This window comes from Sinocyclocheilus rhinocerous, unplaced genomic scaffold (assembly GCF_001515625.1).
Source record: "Sinocyclocheilus rhinocerous isolate Xijiao unplaced genomic scaffold, SAMN03320098_v1.1 scaffold193, whole genome shotgun sequence".
NCBI classification, from domain to species: Eukaryota; Metazoa; Chordata; class Actinopteri; order Cypriniformes; family Cyprinidae; genus Sinocyclocheilus; species Sinocyclocheilus rhinocerous.
Window position 1 is genome coordinate 757,798 of NW_015627585.1, and position 20,850 is coordinate 778,647.

General features: G+C 36.3%; 3 protein-coding genes across 7 annotated transcripts in view; 1 reads left to right on the forward strand and 2 right to left on the reverse strand.

The window, feature by feature from the left end:
- The window catches only part of dync1i1a (dynein cytoplasmic 1 intermediate chain 1a), a 106,840-nt gene extending 101,267 nt beyond the window's left edge, over positions 1–5,573 (reverse strand). For 2 of the 5 annotated variants that reach the window (XM_016542745.1, XM_016542738.1), the window contains exons 1-5: positions 5,334–5,566; positions 4,231–4,344; positions 4,016–4,130; positions 3,223–3,310; positions 2,905–2,910 (exon numbers count right to left, since the gene is read on the reverse strand). In XM_016542745.1, coding sequence (XP_016398231.1) covers positions 2,905–2,910; positions 3,223–3,310; positions 4,016–4,130; positions 4,231–4,338 — 317 coding nt within the window. In that variant the 5' untranslated portion in view covers positions 4,339–4,344; positions 5,334–5,566. Of the gene's footprint in view, positions 1–1,530; positions 1,582–2,904; positions 2,911–3,222; positions 3,311–4,015; positions 4,131–4,230; positions 4,345–5,333 lie in introns of all 5 variants that reach the window. The other 3 variants (XM_016542732.1, XR_001638788.1, XM_016542753.1) reach the window with 3 other exon arrangements.
- Positions 5,574–8,087: 2,514 nt separating this feature from the next.
- On the forward strand, positions 8,088–14,217 carry LOC107731629 (pyruvate dehydrogenase (acetyl-transferring) kinase isozyme 2, mitochondrial-like). The gene is made up of 7 exons (XM_016542770.1): positions 8,088–8,260; positions 8,383–8,460; positions 10,714–10,790; positions 11,239–11,337; positions 11,496–11,606; positions 11,850–11,963; positions 12,832–14,217. The coding sequence occupies exons 1-7, from the start codon at positions 8,143–8,145 to the stop codon at positions 12,973–12,975; spliced, it is 741 nt and encodes a 246-aa protein (XP_016398256.1). The 5' UTR covers positions 8,088–8,142; the 3' UTR covers positions 12,976–14,217.
- Positions 14,218–17,592: 3,375 nt separating this feature from the next.
- Positions 17,593–20,850, reverse strand: LOC107731816 (ankyrin repeat and SOCS box protein 4-like). Its single transcript, XM_016542999.1, has 5 exons — positions 20,602–20,850; positions 19,327–19,626; positions 18,609–19,096; positions 18,339–18,452; positions 17,593–17,781 (listed from the first exon to the last, which is right to left on the reverse strand). The coding sequence occupies exons 1-5, from the start codon at positions 20,819–20,821 to the stop codon at positions 17,593–17,595; spliced, it is 1,311 nt and encodes a 436-aa protein (XP_016398485.1). The 5' UTR covers positions 20,822–20,850.

The window sequence follows — 20,850 nt, forward strand, 5'->3', positions numbered from 1 at the left end:
CCCCCTCACAGTTGTCATGAAGGGCAAAATTAGCTATAGACTAAAACCACTTTTTGTACCAGGCTGTAAACATATTTTTTCTGCTGTAAAGTTGGGCATTTTAACATAGGGAGTCTATAGGACTGACTCCCTTTTGGAGCCAGCCTCTAGCGGCCAGTCGATGAACTGCATTTTTATTCACTTCCGTGTTGGTTTCACGAGAGAGACCGGAAGGTTGCCGCTTGACTAAGACAGTGATATTAAAAGACATGCAGATGAGCCCAGAATATGAACGCAACACATTTAATTACACGTTTAGCATTTTCCTCCCATTAGAAAACCATAAAAACAAAACATTTAACATGGCTTATGCATTGACAGACAGTTACATTTAAAGTTCATATTTTGGGCTCATCTGTTTTCTTGCACATAGTATGCTTTATTAGTAAGGTGTGCACAGAATGTGGTTTTTTAATATGACTGTCTCAGTGCATTAAGCATTTTCTTTATATGAGAGGAAAACGCTTAACGTGTAAATTTTTTGGGCTCATATGCTTATCTGCACATAGTATGCTTTACAATTTTGTCTTTATCACTGTCTTGGTAAAATACAAACCAGTGTGTTAATGATTATGATAATAAATTTAAATAATATGATGAGAATACCAGTTTGCAATATCAAGCAGCATAACCGACTGTTTTTGTACAGCTAAACATAACTGGAAGTGGATGAAACCGGAAGCCTCACACATTCAAGTTACAAATGGCCGCACTCACACTTATGCTAAAAATAAGGTGGATAAAGTAGGCCTATTTCAAAGTACCATCTGATATCATTACTGTACCATGGTAATGCAACAGACAGCACTTTTTGTTAAGGATACGCAAAACTTGTCATCTCTCATAAACTCAACTATTAAGCTGACTAGAAAAATAAACAAACATATAAACAGTATAAACAGTTTCATACATGACGTGTTTTGATTGGTGGCCAGAATATAGCACATATATATATTCTGTAATTATATATATTCTCTATTCTTATATGACCCACAAAGGCAAAGTTTTGCTGTGATGTGCAAATTTTATCCTATAGAAACAAGTCAAAACGGTGTTGACCTTGTAAACTTTTTTCCTCAACCTTCAGTACGAGTCACAAACACGGCTATAAATTTTTTTCACTAAACTTACACAACCAGAGGGGTAGCGTGTCAAACTGACACTCTGTTTTACCAGTGATGACATTTAAAAAACCGTATTGTCATTCACGTCGTTGCAAATGGCTCCAATTTAACCATGCAAGAGGAATTGTTGAAGTCAAGGCTCAAAGTAACAGCAGGCATCAGGCAGTCACACCGGGGGGAACAACCTAAACTGCTCTGCTTTTTTCAACTGCCAATGAGATAGAGTGTGTGCTGACTTTAATAGCAAAGCACAACAACCTAAACTGCTCTGCTTTTTTCAGCTGCCAATGAGATAGAGTGTGTGCTGACTTTAATAGCAAAGCACACTGCTTAGGATTCTGGGTTACCGTTTTGTACAGATACATACCTTTCATAGTTTGTGTCTGTTTTGTGCTTACTAATGTCACTGACCCCTGACCTGGGAGAGGACAAGAGTTATAGATGAAGACACTTAGAGCGGGACACAGTTACAACCGACCTCGAAGCAAAAACAACTCATAAAATCCTATGTGACAATCATGCTATCACGAGGCAATGGTACTGCATAGCTAAAGATGAAGTCATTGATATGTCCTGGAAATATCCCTTCAGTCCAGTGGCTGTGAGCCGAGCCCCCTGCAGGGAGCGCTGACAGGGACAAACGCACACATCATGTGTCAAACGTGCCGCACTTCTGCATTAAGCAGACTTAATTACAGGCCAGAGCAGCAGTCGCATCAGCCTTCCCCTTTCCACATGACTGCAGCTATCTGTCTATATTTCAGAGAAAGAAAAACGAGTCTGTTAACAACCCTCACTGCTACCGGCACTGATACACTCTTGGTTGTTATTTTTGATGCTTTATGTTAAAAATCGATCGTCTAGTTACAACCGACCTCGAAGCAAAAACAACTCATAAAATCCTATGTGACAATCATGCTATCATGAGGCAATGGTACTGCATAGCTAAAGATGAAGTCATTGATATGTCCTGGAAATATCCCTTCAGCCAGTGGCTGTGAGCCGAGCCCCCTGCAGGGAGCGCTGACAGGGACAAACGCGCACATCATGTGTCAAACGTGCCGCACTTCTGCATTAAGCAGACTTAATTACAGGCCAGAGCAGCAGTCGCATCAGCCTTCCCCTTTCCACATGACTGCAGCTATCTGTCTATATTTCAGAGAAAGAAAAACGAGTCTGTTAACAACCCTCACTGCTACCGGCACTGATACACTCTTGGTTGTTATTTTTGATGCTTTATGTTAAAAATCGATCGTCTCATCTTATAAATATTTCTCCTACAGGAAGTTCTCAGGTTGATTATCAATTTCTAGATGCCCACTAAATTGATCAGGCAGTCTCATGAAGTCTCCATTTCAGTATCAGTGGAATTAGATTTTATACTTTTATATTGTCTAAGGCTAACAGATGAAGTGGGAAAAAAAATAAAAAATGAGCACATTACAGGAACCACAGAATGATTCTTACCTATATCTGTTGATTCCATATAAAAAGACAGAGAAACATGGGTATCAGCCACACTTTTGTTACAAAATAACTTGCTTAACCTGCTTAAACACAAGCTATTTATATATAAAATATATATATACCCAAACTTTTGAACTGTAGTATATATAGATCATTTAAAATAAAATAAAATAAAATGGATTGTTATTAACTTGCAAGTATTGTTTACCTCATTGAACTATTATTGAAAAAATAAAAAATGAGCACATTACAGGAACCACAGAATGATTCTTACCTATATCTGTTGATCCCATATAAAAAGACAGAGAAACATGGGTATCAGCCACACTTTTGTGTTACAAAATAACTTGCTTAACCTGCTTAAACACAAGCTATTTATATATAAAATATATATATACCCAAACTTTTGAACTGTAGTATATATAGATCATTTAAAATAAAATAAAATAAAATGGATTGTTATTAACTTGCAAGTATTGTTTACCTCATTGAACTATTATTGAAGAAAGCATTTGTTTTTCTCTCAAATACTAAAAAACAATAAAGATTTGTGTCTCCTGAAGGTACATGAAGATTTAGGGGTGTTAAATACCTGCCAGCAGCTGCTCCATCAACCGAGTCCTGGCTGCCTGTCTCGCTGGGTGTGCTCATTGACTTTGATGGGGACATGGGTGTCGGGACTAAGAACAGACAAAAAAAAACAGTCAGATATAAAATTACGTTCATTTTTTTAATTTATAAAAAATTAAGCTACATTTTAACTAGCTACTTTTTTAAACAATTAAACATTTTTCAAATTTACACTGCACTAATTTATACTATTCACAATCAGAATTAATTTAAAAGGCAATGTGGTGAGAATAGAGACCATATTTGTAATGTACATGGCTCTGCACTAGATGGCGGTAGTAGCAGAGAAAGGGATTATAATGACTAACAAAATCCGTAGAGTGGTGAGATAATTAATATAACAAGTAATTGTAAGTTTCTGTTTGCAATAATTAGCGTCTACGTGAAAGCTCTAGAGATTTGTGTGACTTACTGGGCAGTTGAAAAGATCTATTTTGTTGGATAAACCTTAGAATTTCATTACCAATTACAAAACAACTTTGACTGGATTAGTAATGCGGGACATACAGTGTAGTAAAAAGACTAAAATGCAGAATCCAAAAGACAAAAAAAAAACTGGGAAAAGCCAGCCTAAAAAGAGGTTTGGATGAAGTCCCATTCAAAGACATGAAGGGAACCCAGAATATTACACAGCCTGATCTTGGCAAAGGTAAAAAGGCAAATTTCCCATGTGTTTTGGAAGCAGGCATTGTTGAGTGAGGTGGCTGCGGTGCAGATGGATATTTTAGTGCGGTCCGGTGGTCTGTGTACTGTACCTAATGGAGGTTCGGGTGAGATTCCAATGCTCTGGAGGAGGGCCTCGGTCTCCCTGCGCTTGCGGTCCAAATCTGAGTCCTCAGGAACAGCTTCCGCTTTCTGTTGTGTCTCTGACTGTTTACGTTTACAAATGCACACACAAACACACATACTCAGATATTCATATTAAGTTCTAACCACATTCAGAATAAGTCTCATTCAAATATTTTTTCACCTCTTTCTTCTTTTTTTCTTCCTCCTTTCTCTTTTTTTCCTCTCTGATTTGAGCAAGGCGCTGTTTCTTGCGCTCAAGTTCGGCTTTTAGGTCACTCTTATCAGCCATTTTGTCCTGCGACAAAACAGTTACACCACAGACCCACAGTTTTCACATCCATCCCAGTGTAAGCATGGCCGTATGGAGACTACAGTAGGTAGAACTATATTTAGAGGTTTTGTTCATTAAAAGCAGTAGTTAATCACTCACTACTGCAGTGAGAATCACAGTTTCAAGTTGAAGGACCGTTTGTGTTTTCAACAGAAATGCCTTGGCATATATCCATGTAATACAATACATTTATGAGAAAACTTATTTTAAATATTTATGAGGCATTTGAAACCTAGTTTGATCCCCTAATTCAGCAGCAACAACAAAACAATAAATACAGCTGTTTCTGTATTAAGGGTGTGGCAGATGACTGTATCCATAGGATCTAAGGATTATACTTCTTAAAACTGTAAATCCTAGACTTTATCAAATGATAAACATAACAAATAAATGTGATGAAATGGAGTGGTAATAACAAAACAATATCAGACTGTGGGGGAAAGCTTTATTAAAGCTTAATTAAAACACCATATATGGCACAAAACAACATGCAAATGCATAAAAAAACACAAATCAATAAATAAAAACATGCATTTTGATGGCAAATTATCATGCAAACGTCAAATGTATGATGCGGACAGGTTCATAAGGTCCGGAGATACATCAGGTCCTGTGAGGATGCTACATTAGGTGGACTATCATAATGCTGGATTTGTTGTTACAACAGACTCCAATTCGATTACAGAGTTATAAAATATACAATTATTGAAAACCCAGTTATATTACACAGGTGTCAGACAATGATACATTTGGATGTACAAATTATGTCAGCGTTGCTATTGCTAACAGTGGGTACCAAGAGAAACACAATGACGTCATAAACCATATGCGATTATGAAGTCATCGAACATAAAGCATGAAAAACAGCTCGCCGTTTCAACAAAATGCACGTATGGAAACCTCACAGTTATGTGAGCATGAGAAACATGCACCCAGTGGGTGAGACTTCCTACCTGTTCCCAGTGTGGATGCTGTCCACTGTAAATATGCTGTATCACTGCTGATGTACACAATCTGCCATCCGCTTTAATACGGCCCTTTGATTTAAAACATGTTTGAGATTATACGATGTGATCGTTTAGAAATTCATCGAAGCTGTTGGCAAAATTTAAGGCTAATGGCCTACATTTTTCAGAGGTGGCAAGATGCTCACACACCGCCTTGATACCTCGAGATAACTAAAAGATCCCACACCGCCCCCCTTCCCAAAATGATGTTAGATGTAGAAATAAATTAATCCACTGCAACAGTGCCACCTAGCGGATATTCTGCATTCTGATATGCATGATGTACAGATGTAAACATTAGGTGATTAAACCATTAACAAGCTAACAAATTAACCAAGATCCAATGAGCACAATCTCTACATTTGGATCGTAACTTCAATATCCTTGCTGGAAAAAAAGCAGCTTAAACCAGCCTAACATCCCTGCTGAAAAAACTGGTTGGCTGGTTTTAGCTGGTTGTCCAGCCTGGTCATAGCTGGTCAGCAGGCTGGTTTTAGAGGGGTTTTGGCCACTTCTTTATCTGGTCAGGCTGGGAGACCAGCTAAACCCAGCTACTTCCAGCTTAAACCAGCTAAGACCAGCCAACCAGTTTAGGCTGGTTTTAGTTTTTTTTTTTTTTTTTCCCTCAGCAGGGATGGTTTAGGCCCACTTATGTTAGTAACATGGTTTTAGTTTGGTTTCTCACCATGCCCAGTACTCATGCTAGTTTAAAAGTGACCAAAACCACTTTTAAAACAGAATGAGATAAGATCAGGGTTTTAGGGTGGCTTAATTTTATTTTGAGCAGGTAACAAACATTGCACTAATGGTTAACTTTGAAAAAAATAAAATAGAAGAAGAAGAAGAAGAAGAAGAAGTGTTCATTTCAATCGTTATACACCACTAGATGGAGCCATAGTTCAAATGAGCAAGACAGTTTAGCCTATTGTCATCCAGAATCCTGCTAAAAAATATACCCCCGGTTTCACAGATAAGGTTTAAAGCTAGTCCCAGACTAAAATGCATGTTTGAGCTGTCTCACCTGAAAATATCTTGCTCTGACATATCTTAAAATATGTCACTTCCATTGTTCTGTCTCAAGATGCACACCTGTAACGTTTTCTTCTAAGGCATTTTTATAAAACCTGCTTAAATATCTTAATTTAACTAAGGCCTAGTCCTGGCTTAAGGTAAACCCGTCTGTGAAACCGGGCCATACAGTATTAAACCCGCCTAAAGATTGTTTGCTGGTTTAAACTGGGCTTCAGTTCTCTCAGCCTGGCCAGCCAAAATGTGCCTAAAATGTAAATGGTTGCTGCAAAAAAAAAAAAAAAAAGCCTTGCACTCATTTTAAAATAAAAATAGGTCACTTCGTAGATTAACAGGAATGAAAAACAACAAAAAGATTTCTCATATCTTCATATCATTTCCTTTAGATTATATTATTGTATAGTGAGTATACAATAATATAACAGCAATAATAATAATAATAATAATAATAATAATAACGTGTACAGACTGTTTTTTATGTCTCTTTAATATTTTTCCTTTAGTATTGATAACCCTGAAATTTTGCATTTAATCACCAAATTTGCATTTAAATACAAAAAAGGTTTTCTCAAAACATTGTATATTGTCGCATTACAGGAAGTAACTGAGGTTATTATAACACGCTGTACCATACATACTTCATGCTGCACCACTGAAGATGAAAAATACAAAATTGTGTCTCAGTCCCACTCCCAAAGACCTTTGCTCTACATTAGCTGTGCGCATGCGTCAACGGCAGGGCGATATAGATGTACAGCATGTAGATGTTAAGCCCATTTCTGTTGGCTGCACAAGGAATAGAATATGACGAAATCATATAATCAGTCTCTTTATATCAACTATATATCTCAATGATTGTGTTTTACCTGCCGATAAGAATAGAAAGAATAACCTTGATGTGTGGGTTAAAATCTGTAATACTTTATCTATGCATATTGGAGTAACAGTTTCACCTCTGCCCTCCCTCCCTTGTGTTATGTTTGTACCCTGTTTTGTACCTTGTGCTGGTCGGTTATTTTGGTGCAATGACAAATTAAACCGAATTAGAGCGATTCAGGCGGGCTCTTCCGCCGGACAGTCCGATCACACCGGATTTCTGCGGAGATCTTCATTTATGTGATGAAGTAACAGGCTGTGAATGTCAAACTTTGCGACCTGCATCGGATGAGACCAGGACAATAACTCGGTGAGAACATTTCAAGATCTGTGGATTTCACTTGAAGATCAACATGAAGTTCGCCCAGATCATGCTGAAGAACAGCTCAAAGCTGAACATACCTAAACAAGTGGACAGATTTTCAAAGTACTCTCCGTCCCCGCTATCAATGAAGCAGTTCATTGACTTTCCCAAATATATATATATATATACGTATATAGAATGTTTCATTGGAAGTTTTCAGTCACATGATCCTTCAGAAATCATTGTAATATGCTGATTTGGGGCTCAAGAAACATTACTATTATCCATTGTTGGAAACATTTGTGCTACTTAACATTAGATTCTTTTTATTTTTTTTTATTGAAGTCATTTGTAACATTGTAAATGTATTTAACTGTCACTTTTGATAAATTTAACGGGTCCTTGCTTAATACAAATATTAATTATTTTAAGAAAGCATTTTGCTTTTAAAATTTGTACATTTTATCCAATACAGTTAGTTAAGAATCGCTAAAATACGCAAATAACCAATGTAGTACCCATATATCATGCATCCCAACAAATAAAATGTACTTGATACGTGTGTTCATTTTAGCGTTAATCTTTGATGGCAGCACCAATCCAGCCCACCCCAAACACATTGGCAGTATCGACCCAAACTGTGACGTTGTGGAGGTTGTAAAAGGTAATTAACCATGTTTTTTTTTGCCTGTGTAACACTTCCAAGCCAATAAACTGTGGGTGAAATGGACATTGTAAGCCCTACATGGGCCGACTCACGCTGTATCTCACTCTTTTTCTCTCTAGATGCCTATGAGAGTGCCAAGATGCTGTGTGATCAGTACTACTTGACCTCTCCCGAAGTGGAAATCAAACAAGTGAACTGTGAGCGAGAATTTTCTCTCTCAAACTTTCAGTCTTAGTGTGTCCTTTGCATGGTGAGTCATGAGCTGTCAGAAAACCTGAACTCTGCAGTGGGGCTTTCTACAGTCTTATTGATTCATGTTAGTCTGTAGTTGTTTGACAGTGTGGGATGGTGCCAGCAAAATATGTTGGGTGGGGATTATGGGTATGCTGTGAAATGCCACATTCTTGTCCTGCATGCAATAAAACATGCCTGGACTCTTTAGTGTGAATTTATGCTTTTAGTTTATATATCTTATAGGGGTGTAACGGTACACGTATTCGTAATGAAAATTTTCGGTACGGGTCTTTCAGTTCGGTACGCATGTGTACCGAACAAATACAGCATTGTTTTAACCACTGCACGAGTGGAATTTCATTGGAAACTTCCAGTTATATTGTTACTTTTCATAAGAAACAAAGTCTCATCGTTCAAATTGTGTCATTTTTTTCAGGAAATTCAAACAATAAATGCTGTTTTGGTGCTCTTTGATGTGGCACGACAGATCACTGTATAAACGCCTCAGTTCAAACGGCAGCGCAACCATCCCTTCCTCTTTACTACTAGTTTTAACCTTAACGCAAAATTATATTTTACTTACCTGTAAGTGATGTCTTAATTATTTAATGTATGTTTAAATAAATCTGTTATGAAAAAGTTATGAGAGGCACTGTGTAAATGATTATATTCCAACAACAAATATTTTTTTTTATAATTTAAAATTAATTTAAAAACTACATTGTTTAATTTACATGTTTTGCATACATTTTTTAAGTTGAGAGTTGATTATTATATTTAAAAATAAATAGTAATTAAATTTAAGTTTGGGCTCTGTTGTTAATTGTGGCCTTATAGTAATGTAAAAGAGCTCCCTATAGTGTAGTAGAGCATAAGCTGAGGTAGATTTTATCCCTAAGAAAATATTAATTATAATTAAATTTATTTAAAAAAAGAGCAATTTGTTCAGTAAACCACTGTTTAATAAAAAATAACAAAAATGTATGTTTAGTTTTCCTCCTGCTGTACCGAAACCGTACCGAACCGTGATGTCAATACTGAGGTGCGTACCGAACCGTCATGTTTGTGTACCATTACACCCCCATTACACGTATCTTATCAGCCAAGCATGACCTTAAATTCAACTTTGCCCCAAAAATGCACTGCCGTTCAAAAGTTTGGGGTCAGTAAAAATAAAGATTTTTTTTCCAGCAAGGGTGCATTAAATTGATCATAAGTGACAATAAACACATGTATAATCTAACAAAAGATTTCTATTTCAAATATATGCTGTTCTTTTGAACTTAATATTTATCAAAGAATCCTGAAAAAAAGACATTCTATGGTTTTCACAAAAATATTAAGCAGCTCAACTGTTAACATTGATAATAAGAAGAAATGTTTCTTGAGCAGCAAACAGCATATTAGAATGATTGCTTAAGTTTCATGTGTCACTGAAAACTTGAATTATGGCTGCTGAAAATTCAGCTTTGCCATGACAGAAATAAACTACATTTTAAAATATTTTAATATAGAAAACGGCTTTTTTAAATGGTTATACTATTTCACAATATTAAGGTTCTCACTGTATTTTTGACCAAATAAATGCAGCCTTGGTGAGCATAAGCGGCTTCTTTCAAAAACATAAACTCTTATAGACGACAAAACTTTTGAACGGTAGTGTAACTGTCATGTACATTTACAATATATGTACAGTAAATGCATTATCTGGACTGATAGTAATTATAGCGTTATGCATTTGAATTTGTTTTTATAAGAGAATTGAACCATTATGCAACCACATTAAGTATGTTCTTAAATCACTTATCCGTGTAGACAGAAATAGCGTTTTAAAATCTTATCACTGTTTGTCTATACAGAAATGGTTGATAGGAGCAGCACTGTGTACTCAGTTGTATAATGGCAAAATGTTGCCATGATCTCTTGTTTTATCTCTTAGACATGTAAATAGCAGTGTACTATTGTGTCAAGCAAAGAGAACCTACAAGGTTGAATGACCACCATTGTGGCTAGTCACCTTTTTAACAACACATAGTAACAAATTAGCCAGCATAACCTCTATCATGTGCTTCATACCTGACTAGTTTGGGCAACATGCCAGTGTTGATTTCTTCTTTGCATTCTTAAATAACAAATTCATTTGGGCTAGCATGTTATGGCCTTGTTTTTCAGGTTACTCAACTGTTACTGAATCTATATATCTGTTGCTTTTGCAGTTGAAGGACCCAGTGACCCTATACATATAGTTTATGTGCCTTCTCATCTGTACCACATGCTCTTTGAGCTCTTCAAGGTACTTGAATCACTTTATAGTAGCTATAGCCCACGCAATGATAGTCTTGCATAAACAAAGTAAAAGATGCAAATGTATCATCACTTCACCCTCATATTGTTCCAAACCTGTCTGACTTATTTTCTTCTGCAGAACACAAAATGAGTTTTTACAGAATGTTGGTACATCGCAATTGGTTACAAAACAAGATATGTGCAAGTGTAAATGAGATTTAAGAGCTAGATTTTCAGTGAATAATGACTAAAACATTGTTCCTCATCCAAAGCTGTCGTATGGATTCAGAAGACTTGGAATATAGTAAACAAGTTGTATGGACCATTTAATGGTGCTTTTTTTGAAAAGAGCAGCATAGACATTCAGCTAAATGTCTCCTTTTGTGTTCCACAGGGGTTTGGAATGACTTGACCATCAAGCATTTGATGACTATGTGTTTTTTTCTCTATAACAGAATGCAATGAGAGCAACTGTGGAAACCCATGAGACCAGCCTACATCTCCCACCAATCAAAGTGAGAGTTTCTCTAGGAAGAGAAGATCTGACCATCAAGGTGAGCTTTCTTTAACACCTCAGCGCTCATGCTTTCTCAGACGCACAGATGTAACGGGTCAGCAGAAGTTGAATATTTTATCTCTGTTTTAACTTGCAACATACTGGCAAGAGCGGTGAGAGCCAGACATGTTTGTAATGGCTCTTGTGTTGTATTAGATGTCTGACAGAGGTGGTGGGGTTCCTTTGAGGAAAATCGAAAGGCTTTTCAGCTACATGTATTCAACTGCACCGAGTCCTGTGGCTGAAAACACCCGTAATGCTCCCCTGGTAAGAACCTAGGCTGGTTAATTAAACATACTTTTATGCAGATTGTCTTTGTTGTGCAGTGATACCACATGGTAAATCTTTGATCCACAGTCATGTTTTGAAGTAAATTGTGAGCTTACAGGATTATAAATTAGCAAAATTACCAAAAATTCAGTTTGTTGTTTACACCAGATTAGCATTGTAATGCAGTTGCAATGTTTTCTCTTTCTCTCACAAACTTACCATGGCTTTCTTTCTTCGCAGGCTGGTTTTGGCTATGGTCTTCCTATTTCCCGCCTTTATGCCAAGTACTTCCAGGGAGATCTGCAGCTCTACTCTATGGAGGGATACGGCACATCGGCAGTCATATACCTAAAGGTACACTCTAGCACTACCTAGTGAGCTGCCTCACTGCCTACTACCTACACTTTTAAAAAAATATTTTTTTGAGATTATAAATAAAACAAAGAAAACACTATTTCAGTCTGTCTACTTCAAAATTTCACGTTTAATTGTGTTACTTGCTGCTTCTTTGTAATTAAATTGTTTCAAAGTAAATCCTACACCCGATTTTTTTCAGTGTACATAGGCAGCTTCCTTCTAGCTATAGGCAGTGTCAGCAAAAGAAGCGCTCTACAACTCTGATACACGCCACACAGATACAATTGCGCAATGAAAAACTCAACTCACGATTGATTTCAATGGAGTCTGTTGTTAGCATATTGCTAAGCTAACTGCACAATACGGTAATAAGCATTGGTATTAAATATCTTAATTTCTTACGTCCGCAGTATTGGATTTTTTTTTTCCACTGAGCTCGTCACAATGCAATCTGGAATCGCTTTTTACATGACGGATAAATACTTATATTTACTCAGCCTCATGTCATTCTAAGTCTGTATGTTTTTCTTTCTTCTGCAAGCCACAGAAGAAGATATTTTGAAGAATGTTGGTATCCAAACCGTTTCGGTTTCCCATTCAATGGAAGTCAATTGGAACCAAAACTGTTTGGTTAGGTCCATTGGCAAATCCATGACCAACTTGAACCTGTTGTGAAATCTGTGTGGGGAAATCTTTTGTGATATTTCCAATCACATGGACTCCTATTGAAATTACTGGATTTCACCTGCAAAAATTTGCCAAACAACTAAATATCACCACACGTTTAGAATTTAGAATTGGCTGAAATTTGACACCATTTTTTAAATATGTTAAAACTATTTAATTTACTCTCCTTTTTTCACAGGCCTTATCCACTGAATCAATAGAAAGACTTCCTGTCTTTAACAAGTCAGCCTTAAGGCATTATCAGACGAGCACAGAAGCGGATGACTGGTGCATCCCAAGCAGCGAGCCCAAAAAACTGGGAAAGTACGGGTACAGTGTTTGAGAGGAAGGAGAAGCTCATACGATAAACACAAGGACTGAACAGGGCTGTGAACTATAGTGGAGTTAATTTGGGTAACCATGTATGTGACTGTTGAGGTATTTCAGAAGCATGGTATTATCAAATGGTTGATAATTGACTTCATGAATGTTACAGTCTGACTAACAAGGGAATGTTTGTCTTCCACTTCTCACATTGCTTATAATACACCATGCACTTCATTTGCAGTGCTAACTTTTTAATTTATAGTTTCACAAGACAGAAAAACATGTTAACTCTTCTTCTGTGATGTTAGAGACTTCAGTCAAATGTACTGAAGCTGACTGGTCGTTTGAGCACATGTTGATTCCTACACATTACCACAGATTTGAACTGATTTGTAAGTGTGTTTTGAGTATGTGAACTTGTGTTTTAGTCAGTGGGGCCAAGTTACCAGCTTTGTGTAAGTTATAGAATGTATCTCTAGCAAATATTTGGGAGAACACACAAGCATCTGAAAGTAACCAAGGCTTTATATATTTCCTTGGTTAAATTGCATTCACAATGCAAACATTAGAATGACCATAGTTGTGTGTTTCTTGATTGTGACCTTGAAATGTTCCTCAGTTGGACCTACTGTATAACACTCCATTTAGTTTTGAGTGTAAAAATGTGATGCTATCAATGAGGCCAAATCATTTCATAAACATGCAAGAGTTGTTGTCATGATGAAATCCAAGTAACTTCACTGACATTAAAAACCATGAATTTAATTTGACACTCTATCTAATATGTAATAATAATAGATTGAGTTGTGTCAGAAGAAACCGACAAAGTAAGTTTGGGCCCATGTTCGTTGCTATGTTATTCATTTATTTAAAACTGGCTATAGATTAGACAGTGTTGCTTTTTGTTGTGTGTGAAGCTTTTTATGACCACAAAAAATGTATGATCTTTGTGACAACAGCTTCTGGGTGAACATTTCAGGTATTCTGTATGAACAAAAATGATATGTAGCTCTATTTGCTTTTTTTTTTTTTTTTTTAGCATGAAAACACTGAAGAGGCGATATTTTGGTTATTTTCATTTGCATATAAATGAAAGATAAATGGCTTGTTTTAAATATATTATCTCAGGATTGTGCAGATTTGCCTTTCTAGTTTTGTCTGTTTTTTTTTTTATTGTTTTGTTTTAATTTTACTGTAATATTTGTAAAGTTGGCTTTTTGAAAGCAATGTGAAGGACCTGTATGAATTTTAAGGGAACTCAAGTTGGCAGCAGCTGCTCAGTTACAAGTGACACTCATCAAACTCTGGGTGGGTTTCAGCTGCGAGCAGTTTGCTCTGCTACAGTACATGTATTTGCCTCGTTCAGAGATGGACGAATTTAGACAACCTCAATAGATCATTTGCACATTTCAAGCTATAATCAAGAACTGACATGTCGATGTTATTCATTCATACCTCATAAGCTTCATTGCAGTCATGGAGAGCTTGACATCCCCGTGCTCATGAAATCACACCTGCTTCTTGACGTGTTCTAGACACAATCCTGTATTCACAAAGGAGCAACTGTGTTAATGGATGCTCAGTACTATTCATCAAACTCACTCATTCAGTGAGAGAGTGACATTTTCTGAACTATTAAAACAATGAATGAAAAAAATGGAAAACGGAAAAAAAAAAGTTTTTTAAAAGAGTCATTAATTTTTTTAGAATTCCATTATATGGAACGTTCCAGCTTGGACATTCTTCTAAATGACTCCTTTTGTGTTGTACGCAAGAAACTCAGTCAAAACAGGTTTGAGACAATGGGGGGTGAGAAAATAATGACAGAATTTTTATTTTTGGATTAATTCTTTTAAGAAATGTTTTTGTCATACACCACAAAATATTGTTTTCTTTTACACACATTGTGTTACATTGTTTTACATTTTTATTTTATTTTTTACACTACACTATGATTCAAAAGTATTGGGGTTGGTGGTATGTTTTATTTTATTTTATTATTACTATTATTATTATTATATATATATTTTTAAAGTTTCTTATGTTCACCAAATCTGCATTCATTCAAAGACTATAGATTACCCCCTTAAAGGAACTTTGATTTATTTGTGTAAAAGGACAGTAGTGAGATATTACAATTACAACTTTCTAGTACTATTTTAAAATGTCATTTATTCCTGTGATTGCAAAGCTGAATTTCCAGCAGCCATTACTCCAGTCTTCAGTCACATGATTATCAATGTTGAAAACAGTTGTGCTGCTTGATATTTTTGTGAAAACTATAATTTTTTTTCAGGATTTTTTGATGAGTAGAAGTTCAAAAGAACGGCACAAAAAAAAAAAAACCTTACTGACCCCAGACTTTAAAATGGGAACTTGTGACTGTTATATAACATAAAAATTGACACTTGAAATGCAACTTTACCTATCAAATGTATATTTCTTTCCCAAGCTTTTAAATGGTAGTGTAAACCATTTTTAACTTATTATTTTTTAAATATTTTGAGTTGGTGTTTTACAATATAGTCTGTTGTAGTCTTAGTTGTGCAGCCTGGGATATCTAGCAGGAGAGCTACAGTCTTACTTAAGGACAGGATCTTGGCACAGATCCTGTGTTTATTTCTGGCCTGTAGCCATAAGCCCAGAACAAAATGATCCATCTTTTCTTTTGCACGTCTCTCCAGTCTCTCCTAACAGCACTTGATATGGTGGCTGTGACTGGTGGCCCCACCCTCCCTGGAAAATAGTGCTATTTTAAGAACCTCAACCACACCGCCTGACCTGTCAGTCATTCACACAATGTACTCGATTCGTTTTTAAAACCACACATCTGCTGCTAGTTCCTAATTTCCACAGGAACATACAGTGCATGTTGCTCTACATTGTGGACTTGATTATAAGATTATCACTTTTAATGTGCTCAAAATATAATATATAATTTAATCTCATACAATGCAAATAAAAGTTGGTCTGTACCATAACAGGGTCAGAGGTTGATTTGTTGGTGGCTGTTTCTCTGTTTTATCTCTTCTGTAGAGAATAAGTGGAAACAGACTGTCTTCTGGGAGGAAGAATCATTGCTTCCAGGTGACATTGTGTGGTGTACAGAGAGAGAAAGGAAGAACAGATACCATCCTAAACTCACATACGACCCAGTAATCACAGAATTCACCATTAAAGGAGATGGCAACCATGCTGACTAGAATGAAAAAACCACTTCCACTCATCAAAAATTGTTTACCAAGTGCTGAGGCCAATTATAATGACTTTCAAAGAGAGATACTGTATCTCAAAGTCTGAAAGGACAAACATACATTTAGTCACAGAACCTTCAATAAAAGCCTGAAATTTGTATACTAAATTTGTATATCCCCGTCTCCTGTGCACTAGCTTGTTTATTAAATATTATGGCTAACAAGTAGCTATATGGTGGGTAAGTACTGAAAAACATACTGTACAGTAAACTTACATTGTATAGCAGGAAGTTAGGTTAATCTCAGTGACTCGATTCTTTTGAATCTGCCCAGCAAAAAGATTTGTTCAGGATCGTTCATGAATCACTTCATGGTGAAGGTTCCATCGTTATGCCAGTGTAGGTGGCAAAAGAGTCTTTTCTAAGATACGTGAGTCATGGAAATTCAGTTTGTTAAATTCACCCCAGTCGCTCAAGATCAAGTTTTATTAAAGTCCTTCAATTTTCTAAAAAGCTTGAGTTGATGCACAGAAAGTGAACAAGAACGACTCGTTCACCTAAAAAAGATTTGTTAAAAAAACTGATTCTTTTGTTTTCATTCGTTTTGTTCAAAATGAAACAAGTGATAATGTGTACTTATTCGGGTAAAGTATAATAATCTCTATTAGGTCTTGTGGCTCTTGGGAACATAGAATTTAAAACTGTAGTCCACAGAATTCCGAACATTCATCCAGCTCAGCCTTATTACCTTTATTTGTAATCTTGGATTCTAAAATTCATTAAAGTGATTTAACTTGTCAAAAAAATGGCCTTTAAAACCCCCTTAGCTTAAACTAAATAAGGCCCCTCTAAAGAGTATCCATGACTATTGTGTCTGCTTTCATTATTCAGGGTTAAACCCTGTAAAGCACTTCAGTTTTTCCTCTAACAAAAGGACTAATGGCTTAGACATCTCATCCTAGTCAGTTGTTATCTGTAATGTGCTGTTGGTGTACTCACTGATATTATCCTCTTACACGAAATGTGGCTTCCGTTGTTCATTTCCCCCTCAAAAAATGATCTACAGTCTTAGCAGACAAGCTTAAGGCCTGAGTTTGATTATTTAGTCCAGATCTTGATAGTCTTGATAGTCTAGAGGTTTTTTATATGTGTGGATGTGGAAAGGCCAAAAACTTTTGAATGTATAATATTTCGAATATATGAAATATTATTAGCATTAATATCAAATTATTAATTATCTAATAATAATAATATGTAATAATACATATGAATATTAAATACATCAGCATTATTACTGTTCCCTGGTAAAGGATCAAATAAAGAAAAAATATTTTAAAAACATAAGAAAACAAAAAGCAAGCAAGCTTTGGAGCATCGTTTACACTGTAACTAAATCTGAATTTGAAGAAAATGCACAAGTCGTATAATGCAGAAACAGTGTCAGTATATGATTCCTACAGGCTCCAGAAGTAAGTATTTCTTCACTGATGAAGGAAGAGGGAGTTGCTGGACACCCAGTTCACAGCGATTCAACATTGCAGCACGTATTGTACATCTGGCCAGATGCTGTAGAGTGCGTGGATTGTTGGTGCAGACGACAAACAAAGAATCATAGAAATTCCTGTACCTCTAAATGAAGAAAAAGAAACAAGGCTGAAAAAGCAACTTCATGAATGGACTTAATGAATCGATGAATACATCATTGTGTGCTACATTCAGGTCAAAAAGTGTTTTTGTCATATACCACGAAATACTGTTTTCTTTACACAGCCTAATATATTGTTTTTGTTTGTTTGTTTTTTGGAAATACAGTACTTTTTTAAAGTTTGGGTCTGTAATATTTTTTAACGTTTTTGAAAGAAGTCTCTTATGCTCACCAAGGCTGCATTTATTTGATCAGAAATACAGTAAAAACAGTAATATTATCACAATTTAAAAATATTTTTTCTATTTAAATATATTTTAAAATGTAATGTATTTATCTGAATTTTCAGCAGCCATTACTCCAGTCTTCAGTCACATGATCCTTTAGAAATCATTCTAATATGCTGATTTGGTGCTAAAGAAACATTTCTAAACATTTTTTAAGCTAGACAAAATTATGTATTATATATTATTTTATTTTCTTATTCATTTTATTTTATGATGTTTATTTTTTGCAGTGAATAAAGAAGTTTATTTCTGACCTCATATACAGCTTCAGGAATAGCAGCCCTCCATTTTTTAGTGTACTTGATATGTTCATAAGAATTCACCATAACCTCCACTGCTCTGGGGTATTCATGACATGCCTGCAACACCTACTTAACAGAAAGACAACAAAAAAGACCAACATTAATATTTTGAGAGCCATCTTAAGTGTAAACACCTTCTAGTCCGACTATAAAATTCCCACTGACATCTTTACTCTAATAAATATGGAAAACTAAAGCAGTTCGGGTGGGTGAGTGTTGTACCTTGTGAAACTGTGGTGGATACACTCGTGCTGCTCCGTAGTTCAGAAGCAGCTGATAGCAGCGTTCAGGAATGGCCCACGGCCTGATCTGCGTCACCTTCAGCAGATACTGTATCGCTGCGCATCCATTGATATCCATTGCATTAGTCTTGGCACCGGCCTCCAGCAACATCTGGATAAGCACATGATCACAGTTCCAGCAAGCTTTGTGCAGCACCGTCTTGTTGTCTTCCTCATATAAATGTACGTTAGCATTGTGGTCCAACAGGATCCGGCAGACAAGATGGTGGTCAGAGCTGTAGGTCCGCTCACGAATGTCCATGGCCCAGAATGCAGCAGTGATCAGAGGCGTTTCCATGTAGCCGTTGACTGCATTGATATCTGCTCCATGGGCAATGTAGAAAGCCACCAGCTCTGGGATACCATAGCGGGCCGCAGTGTGCAGAGGGGTGTCCTGGTTCTCCTCACTGGGCATGTTGATATTTGCTCCTGCAGTAAGATTAGAAGTCTTGTGTTTTTTGTCCAATAGTGTTGTTTAGGACCCCATTGACTTTATATGGACAAATACAGTTATAATTACAATTACAGTTACAATTTTTGTTTTTAATGCACATAAGAAAGAAAGTCATACAGGTTTGGAATGACATGAGGGCGAGTAAATGTTGACAGAAATGTATTTTTAGGTGAACTTAGGTGATTTTAGATTTAAATGTACAGACCTTTGAGAACAAGATGTTTGGCACAGTCCAAAGACTCTTGTGTAATGCAGTAGTGTAAAGGAGTATGTCCACTCAGGGACATACTGTTGATCCGTGCGCCCCAATCCAGCAGAAGTCCCACACAGTCAGCATTAGACACTGTACAGGCCACATGTAGAGGGGTTTTCCCGTTAGGTTTCCTGTTGACAGCTGCCCCATTCTGCAGAAGAACCATGGCACTCTCCAGTGCATTGTACATCATACACACGTGTAGACCCATCCCCCAGGATGTCTCCAACTTATAACTTGGTAGCCAGTAACCTGGTGGAAAAGAACAGTTTTTTTTTTCATCAGAAAGATTTAAGGTTAAAATGGATATACATGTATGGGAAAGTTTATATTTTAGGTGTAACTGATCGTAGTGTTGTTGCTGTTAACTCAAACTGTTAAAAATAATTTTTGGTAATTGAAATAGAGCTGAAATATTATAAAATAAATATTAGATGAAAAACAAGCGTAAGCTGAAGTACTAACATTACTAAAGTAACACTGAAGTAAAATTAAAGTTATATAGAAACATTTACAAAAACGAATAAAAATGATAAAAGCACATTACTAAAACATAAACTAAAAATTTAAATGAAAACTGAAAATATAAAAATAAAAGCTAATTCACGGTATTAATAAATAGTATATAATATTATAAAAGTATAACACTAAAATAACATGGTCACCATGCATTTCACAATTTCACATTTTAGCTTTTTAGCAGCTCCCTTAAAAACCTACCTCAGTGTTATCTGTGTTAACATATTTCTTATTAAAATAGGACATTTGGAGCAGGAAATAATCTTAACAAAGCAGCCTGCTAATTGGCTGTATTCTCATTCTAGAGAGCATCTGATTAGACAAAAATCTGTATAGTACAGGAATGCGAGTTACATGGCCTAAAATAATTTTTATTTCAGGGGTCGTGTGAATTTACACAACGAAAAGTCTCTTGATTCATTTGAGGTCATTAAAATCACTATTAATTATGCAACTGAATAAATGCTATTTAAATAGTTTTATCGGAATTATAATGTAGGTTTATATCACACTGCAGCAGCGCTGATATCAAGTAGCCTACCCTTAATCTGCGTGCTTCACTGAAAGTGATTTCATAGACGACGCTTGTTGTATTCTCTGTTACTTGCAGTCTAGCGCTACCTTGTGGCTGAATAACTAACTGCAGTCACACAGTCTTAATGATTTCTCCGGTAAAAGAGCAACTGTTGTGTCGTCAACATGAATTACCTTGCTTATACGAGGCAAGGATCATATCGCGGTCCTCCACGTCTAACACGGTGTCTATTTCAATGCTGGTGGTGCGAAGAATTTTTGCAACCTCCACCGCATCGTTACGCGTGAGCGCTTCTAGAAAGCGTGCATTTAGAAGGTGATCAGCTGCTTCCCGCCGCGACAGAGTCCGGTTATCTTCCTCCGCTAAACCGAGAACTGCTCGAGGCCTGTTCATATCTCACACATATACCGACTAATCCGCAA

What these genes read in the sequence shown, in the direction of transcription:
- LOC107731629 (XM_016542770.1), top strand. Translation starts at nt 8,143, where the DNA reads ATGTACTTGATACGTGTGTTCATTTTAGCGTTAATCTTTGATGGCAGC. An exon ending in GGAAATCAAACAAGTGAACT is followed by an intron (nt 8,461 to 10,713) that starts GTGAGCGAGAAT and finishes TTGCTTTTGCAG; the next exon opens with TTGAAGGACCCAGTGACCCT. An exon ending in CGGCAGTCATATACCTAAAG is followed by an intron (nt 11,964 to 12,831) that starts GTACACTCTAGC and finishes CTTTTTTCACAG; the next exon opens with GCCTTATCCACTGAATCAAT.
- LOC107731816 (XM_016542999.1), bottom strand. Translation starts at nt 20,821, where the DNA reads ATGAACAGGCCTCGAGCAGTTCTCGGTTTAGCGGAGGAAGATAACCGG. An exon ending in ATCCACCACAGTTTCACAAG is followed by an intron (nt 18,453 to 18,608) that starts GTACAACACTCA and finishes TCTGTTAAGTAG; the next exon opens with GTGTTGCAGGCATGTCATGA. An exon ending in TTCCTGAAGCTGTATATGAG is followed by an intron (nt 17,782 to 18,338) that starts GTCAGAAATAAA and finishes TTCTTCATTTAG; the next exon opens with AGGTACAGGAATTTCTATGA.